The sequence below is a fragment of the Engraulis encrasicolus genome, chromosome 3 (assembly GCF_034702125.1).
Source record: "Engraulis encrasicolus isolate BLACKSEA-1 chromosome 3, IST_EnEncr_1.0, whole genome shotgun sequence".
In the NCBI taxonomy this organism is placed as follows: Eukaryota; Metazoa; Chordata; class Actinopteri; order Clupeiformes; family Engraulidae; genus Engraulis; species Engraulis encrasicolus.
This window is the reverse complement of record NC_085859.1, coordinates 28,397,559-28,405,058: the sequence shown is the minus strand read 5'-3', so window position 1 is coordinate 28,405,058 and position 7,500 is coordinate 28,397,559. Positions and strand designations below refer to the sequence as shown.

The window sequence follows — 7,500 nt, the reverse complement described above, 5'->3', positions numbered from 1 at the left end:
GCCCCTTCGATGCTTCCCTGGTTATGCTGACTCTCCACCTTTCCTTCCCCATACAGGCTCCTTCCTCCTGGCCAACACCCGCTCCACCTCTCTCCCTGGTTACGTGGGCCGCCTTCACGGTCCAGTGTTACCCGGCAACCACAAGTATTGCCTGAGGTTCTACTACGCCCTGCACGGCTTCGTGAAGATTGACAACTCCCTGGCTCTCTACATCTATGACGACAACAATGTGGCGCAGGAGAAGGTGTGGACCGTGACGGAGAGCTCCAGGGACGTTTGGACGGAAGTGGACCTGACCTTTCAGAAGCCCATGCCCACCAAGGTGAATATATGCAGCATCGATATGGAAAGAGAGAATCCAACTCTGCGTTCAAGTGTAGTGAAAAACAGTCGAAAGTGGTGCTCTTAGGGTGGAGAAATCCACGATAAGCAAAACAAGAGATCCTGGGGAATGCTTTAAAAAAAAACTGTGGCGCACTGCCAGGGCTGCTGACAGCTTTTGCTTGGCCCAGGACAAAGTTATCCAAAAGGGCCCCCTACCCAATACATACATGTAATGAGGACCCAATTCTGCCCCCCCTATCTATCTGGGCCCGGGACAACATACCCCTTTGTCCCTCCCTGTCGGCGGGCCTGCACACTGCACTAATACACCATACCGTGTATAGGCAGCGTTGTCCATGAGGACCCAGGTTTGAATCTGGCCTGAGTCATTTCCCTACCCTAATAGGGCTGCACAATATATCGAAAATGTATCGAGATCGCAATATCATGAGTGGCGATATGCGTATCGCTAAAATGACTACAATATCGATAACAGGTAAAAATGTATGAGTCATCCAATCACTAGCTGAATGTCAACAAATGCGCGAGAAGTCCGCCATGACCAAAGGTGCGCCCCCTACACAGACTGACAAATTAGTGACAAGAAAAACACTTGGCTGTATTTCTAAATATCGTTTGAATATCTTTATCGAGGTATTGCATGCTGTTATCGAGTAGGCTAGGCTGTCATATTTTTCTCTGGTATCCTGCAGCCCTACACCCTACCCCATCTCTCTCACCCAACCATTTCCTGTCTTCTCTATACTGTCCTATCTGACAATAAAGGCACTAAAGGCATACAAATATTTAAAAGGAGGAAAAAAGAAGCTGTGCTTGTGTAAATTACCCGAAGTGGGGAATTGGATAAGGTGTCATGCTATGACATTTTCATAGCAATATACTGGAAAATATGATTCGTCTATAACTTTGCGTCTTGTTTTTCAAAATGTACGTTTATTTGTAGGATGTGCTACTGTACAGTATATCAGATTTTCTGCCCAGAACTGTCCAGATACTTTCAAATTCCGTATGCCAACTGAGGATCTGCATGGAGAACTGTCTTTACCACACCTGCTTTCTATGATGCATTCTTTTGCTTGCTATGCTATAATTCCTGCAGCATTCTGTCAGCACTCCGGTCTCCAAACACCAGGCATTCTCTGACTGGTTTATAACTTTTGCAAGTTGTTTGTCAAATGTAGAATGTGTAGGATGTACAGTATATGTCAGATAGATTTCCCGTATGATCTCCCGAAGAACTGTCCTGATAAGGTGCCGGTATGCTTGCTGCAAGATACGCGAGCACGTGCACGATTCGTTCATGAACGCGTTAAAATGCGTATCTAATGTCAATTTCGCGCACGTTGGACACGGCAGCCAAATCCTGGATGATACCGCCAGTATTTTGCGTCTTGGTCAACTGCTCGCGGTGACGCGCGTAATTTACAGGTCGCAGCAAGCATACCGGCACCTTTACTGTCAGATTTGGTATGCCAACTGAGGATTTGCATACAGTGTATGGGCACATTTCTTCGCCCCACCTGCTTTGTATGATTCCCTCTTGGCATGCTACGCTAGGGTAGCATTCCTGCGCTAGTATGTCAGATCTCCCTTCTCCAGGCAAGCAGGCATCCTCTGCTCTGTGTGCTGTAAAAAAAGTGTCCTTGACATGATGTGACTTGTCTGTCCCTGTCCCCTGTCACCCTCGTCAGATTGTGTTTGTTACCATCTGTCGGAACTTCTGGGACTGCGGCTTGGTGGCTCTCGATGACATCACGGTGACAATTGGAGACTGTCGTGTCACAGCTGGTGAGTGAGCTATATCCAGAGCTTGTTAAAATGGTCTTCGGTAGCCGCTTGGTGCAGATGGGATCACTTCCGATCCAACTTCACATTTTGCTTAAAAAAACCTCAAGCACATCATAATATTGCTAAAACATTACAAGGGGTCTAATATAATATATTAAAACTTGGCCATTAGCATTTTGAGAACAACAAGTTTATTTTTGTAATTTGTATACAGTATTCTCTTCATGAAAGGGTGAAAAAGAGTCTGCAACCCAATGGCTCAATCAATCATGATGCATTATGTTACGATGACTTACATCTAGAATGAGAAACCTTTGCAGATTTCATGTTCCTTTTTGGTGAAATAGTAAATACATTTGTCAGCTTTTTTGTCAAAAATGTGTAGGCCTACAGTCGACATCTGGAGCCGACTGAAATTTTGCTGAAAATGTCAGCTGCCTCAGCTGGAGTGAGTGACTCAAGGGTTAAATTAGGAGGTTAGGCAGCAAGTAGCAGTTAATAAAAATAGATGCTCCTGGGGGCAGCTGCAACTCTTATGGCTGAGACGAGAGAGAGAGAGACAGAGAGACAGAGAGAGTCAGATGTTTCAGATCAGGCTTTTTTTTATTAATATCCAGCAGTCAGGGAATCATATGCTCTCCAGAAGCCAGGATATCAAATAAAAATGTTCCTGTGAACGATGGGTTTTGAACAGCTACATAGGAGTCCAATAAGCCATCACTTGTACAGTGTAAAGTTTCCAGTGTGCCAAGTGTCTTGTGCCTGACCTAAAACTGTTGTGTAGTGTGTGCGAATGCACAGTTAATCTCCAGATGTTTGCACTGAGTGGTGTTAAATTAGCTAAATGCTTTGGTCTGTTTAATAAATAAACATAGGCAAGATTAACCACTTTGTCCCCCCCCCTCCCTCTCGCTGTCTCTCTCTCTCTGTTTTTATTGCTATATCTGCCTGAAAGCTAGGAATTAGCTTGTAATTGACAGATAAACAGGTTGCATATTGCATTGGGATGTGCAGTATATACAGTATGATGAACAAAGGAAGTTTAGGGGAAGAAAAGGGGCCGGGCAGGGAACGCCTTTAGGGTTTGGTTTGACTTCTTGGGAGACTATTTAAAGAACCAACCACTATGGAAAACATCCCTCCATCCATCCAGACTACTGCACAGGCAGTGGTGAGGAGCTGAAGCCTTTTTTGAAGGGTAGCTAGCCACGTTTCAGCACACCACTTGTCAAGAGGGGAAAAAGGGGGATGAGTTACCGCGACTGTTGCTGACGATCCAAAATAGCACCACCACCACAATTTTCTCTCCCATTGTAAAATTCTTTGGAGCGTGGATTGCGGTGGATGATACTTTAAGTGGTCGCCCATGAAAGCATGTTCCAGAAAATCTGTCTGTGCCCCTTCACTGTGTTTACGTGCTAGCCACAGAAGAAGAAGAAGGAGAAAAAAGAAAGATAAGACAACTGCGTAAATCAGTGATGACATGGCGTATTGGAAATGTTTTCAGAAAATGACTTTGCATGCTTGGGGGGCCTTTCAGTTCTCAAAACAAAACTGCAGTCACAAGAATCTTGCCACGTCTTTGCAATGGAGTCTGTCATTTTGACATGGAAGAAAAAAAAAAATACAAGAAAAAAATCAAAACCTCTGTATCAGGATGAAGGCAGAGCTTAAATGCCCACTCTGCAAGACCTTCCCCTTCTTGAAAGGGTTCCTTCTTCTTTCAGGGTCAAGATGTGACGATGCAATAATATCTTCATCATCATACAAACAAGAGAAATGAAGAACTGCATATTTCACTCATTAAAGAAAACAGTTCAATATGGTGCTTATGAATGTGAAAATAAAGTTTTTTCCATGGGCAATTCAAATTTTGATAATAAGCACTTTGAAGTACTTTGGAGTTTGAAAGATGAAGCTGTGTGTTGTTGTTTTAGTTTTTGTCGGTAGATTGGATGCAGTCTGAGTTTAACCCTTTATAGGGCACACAAATCTCAGCTCCCGAGTGAAAAAAAAGTCTTACAGACTCCAGGCCACGATGAAACTGCCACCTCATGATGTCACTGTGTGAAAGCCTGATTTACCTGATTAATTCAATATAACCATCTTGGTTGTACACCCTTGTAGTGAGGTATGGCAGGAGCATTTGTGATAGGTGTGCAAGCAATCGGAAGTGATCAAATATGGTCACGTGCCCTATAAAGGGTTAAAGTTGCATTTTCCAATATTTATTCTGTCTTTCCCCAGGGCCTCTGCGGCCAACTCCAGGCCAGTGCAACTTTGAGCAGGACGAGTGCGGCTACACGCAGGAGAAGAAGCAGCGGGTGTCCGTGAGGGGGGGAGGGTGGCTGCGCATGCAGGGCCAGACGCCCACCTCCTACACGGGGCCCAAGGGGGACCACACCTTAGGGGTAGGTGAGTCAACAACACTCCACTCCTGGATTTTTTGCTTGTTTGCTTGTTGAGAAATATCCATTTTGAAGGATGTTGGGGTATTTACATTTTTTTGTACTGGGCATTCCATTGAAATGCATTGCGAAATGCATTTTTATAGAGATTTAAAAAGTCTTAATACATTTTAATGGCAAGAAGTCACACATAGTAGATGATAGGACTTCTTAACAGTCCAATATTAATGCAAAGTAAAAAATGTTGGATATCTCATTTAGGAAAGAAGCGCTTCATTTCCTCTTTGGAAGAGTATGAGGATACACTATAGTTTACTAGCACATGTATACAAACATGTACAGCACAAGGGTACAAGGATGCTTATTTGTTACATGCATGGAAATGCTTTGAAGTGCAGTAAGTGAAAGATCTATGCAGACAAGTGTCCCTGGCCCATATGTAAACCCACTGCACTTGTTTGCCTCTAGGACATGGATGGGGAACCTATGGCTCGGGGCCCGTTTACATAGCAGTCTGGCAAAAGCTAAGAGGAATCCGTCTCAGTGGGAGATGGTCTGATCTTACTCTGCCACTTAAATTCATTGGAGTTCCAAATTCAAACTAAAAGCACTCAGAGAGCGCAGACCTCCGCCAAGGAAGCTGCTTGATAGAACATTTGACTATGTTACACCCTCTCCTTCTGTCTTCTTTAGTGGAGTTAGAAACTGGAATGTTTTGCCCTGGCCCGTAATTCAATTTGCGGTCTTTAAAAAGGTCCTGGTTCTGGTTCGTGATCCGGATCACCACCAGAATTTAATCACTTGTTCCTTGGGTCATTATCAACAAACCCACAAAGTTTCTTCCAAATCTGTTGATTAGTTTTTGAGTTATGCTGCTGACAAAAAAAAACCAAACAGACAGATAAATACACCAACGCGACCGAAAACATTACCTCCTTGACTTTGCATGCTTGGGGGTCCTTTCAGTTCTCAAAACAAAACTGCAGTCACAAGAATCTTGCCACGTCTTTGCAATGGAGTCTGTCATTTTGACATGGAAGGGAAAAAAAAGATAAAAATACAAGAAAAAAATTCAAAACCTCTGAATCAGGATGAAGGCAGAGCTTAAATGCCCTATGGCTCGGGGCCCGTTTACATAGCCTGGGCAAACAGTCTGGCAAAAGCTAAGAGGAATCCGTCTCAGTGGGAGATGGTCTGATCTTACTCTGCCACTTAAATTCATTGGAGTTCCAAATTCAAACTAAAAGCACTCAGAGAGCGCAGACCTCCGCCAAGGAAGCTGCTTGATAGAACATTTGACTATGTTACACCCTCTCCTTCTGTCTTCTTTAGTGGAGTTAGAAACTGGAATGTTTTGCCCTGGCCCGTAATTCAATTTGCGGTCTTTAAAAAGGTCCTGGTTCCGGTTGGTGATCCGGATCACCACCAGAATTTAATCACTTGTTCCTTGGGTCATTATCAACAAACCCACAACGTTTCGTCCAAATCCGTTTTTGAGTTATGCTGCTGACAAACGAACAAACAGACAGACAGACAGACAGACAAACCAACGCGACCGAAAACATTACCTCCTTGACTTTGCATGCTTGGGGGTCCTTTCAGTTCTCAAAACAAAACTGCAGTCACAAGAATCTTGCCACGTCTTTGCAATGGAGTCTGTCATTTTGACATGGAAGGGAAAAAAAAGATAAAAATACAAGAAAAAAATTCAAAACCTCTGTATCAGGATGAAGGCAGAGCTTAAATGCCCACTCTGCAAGACCTTCCCCTTCTTGAGAGGGTTCATTCTTCTTTCAGGGTCAAGATGTGACGATGCAATAATATCTTCATCATCATACAAAAAAGAGAAATGAAGAGCTGCATATTAAACAAACCAAAGTGACCGAAAACATTACCTCCTTGGCGGAGGTAATTAAAACCCATAGTGTGCTTTATTAGCATGACTGTTACAATATAGTGTCGCAAAAGCATATAAATAACAAAGCAAAAGTGTGAATAGTGTTACCTTAACCAATCAGTAGCGGACTTTGCGGGTGAGTTCTGTGTCACTCTCAACTGTTTGCTGATTGGCTAAACAGTGAGTGAACCGAGCTAGGAGGCTTTCGCAAGACTAGGTGTGGAGCCAAAATATTTGGGTGGAGACGTGGAGTACATAGGATGGCGTCGCCAGGCTACCCGTCAGGCTGTCTTTATCCCAATAAAATGTTAATGTTATGCAATTTCACATGGAATATGACATGTTTTGAACATCAATCTTTAAAATTACATTTACAATACAATTAAGATATATTTTCAGCGGATTTAGTGAAGGTGGGGTCTGTTGTAAAGGTGACCGCCTTCAATATAGGCCTAAAGTATAGGGGGAAATCCTGGTTTGTGTTTGTGTGGCCCTTGCAGGACTTTATACAATTTTAAGTGGCCCTTCAAATGAAACGGGTTCCTCACTGGGGGCAGTCATGGGTGAGCGGTTAGGGCGTCAGACTTGCATCCCAGAGGTTGCCGGTTCGACTCCCGACCCGCCAGGTTGGTGGGGGGAGTAATCAACCAGTGCTCTCCCCCATCCTCCTCCATGACTGAGGTACCCTGAGCATGGTACCGTCCCACCGCACTGCTCCCCATGGGGCGCCACTGAGGGCTGCCCCCTTGCACGGGTGAGGCATAAATGCAATTTCGTTGTGTGCAGTGTGCAGTGTTCACTTGTGTGCTGTGGAGTGCTGTGTCACAATGACAATGGGAGTTGGAGTTTCCCAATGGGCTTTCACTTCACTTTCACTTTCACGCTTTCACCCCTGCTCAAGGATTCACCCCAAGGACATATGTCTCTAGGCCTATCTATCTCCTTGTTCAGAATAGCAAAAGTTTTTTTAAACTAATAATAAACCCATATTGCGATGCTGTTATGAAATGATATATTGTCCAGGATATGAAGGGACTGACCTTTGAGGTGTGTCTTTAACCT

The 7,500-nt window shown here is 44.0% G+C and overlaps 1 protein-coding gene across 2 annotated transcripts in view; it reads left to right on the top strand.

Moving 5' to 3' along the window:
- mamdc2a (MAM domain containing 2a) overlaps nucleotides 1-7,500 on the top strand; it is a 29,404-nt gene that overhangs the window by 16,478 nt on the left and 5,426 nt on the right. Inside the window, exons 9-11 of one of the 2 annotated variants that reach the window (XM_063195139.1) lie at nucleotides 57-322; nucleotides 2,037-2,133; nucleotides 4,381-4,548. In XM_063195139.1, the coding sequence (XP_063051209.1) occupies nucleotides 57-322; nucleotides 2,037-2,133; nucleotides 4,381-4,548 (531 nt within the window). The remainder of the gene's footprint in view (nucleotides 1-56; nucleotides 323-2,036; nucleotides 2,134-4,380; nucleotides 4,549-7,500) is intronic. The other variant, XM_063195140.1, reaches the window with a different exon arrangement.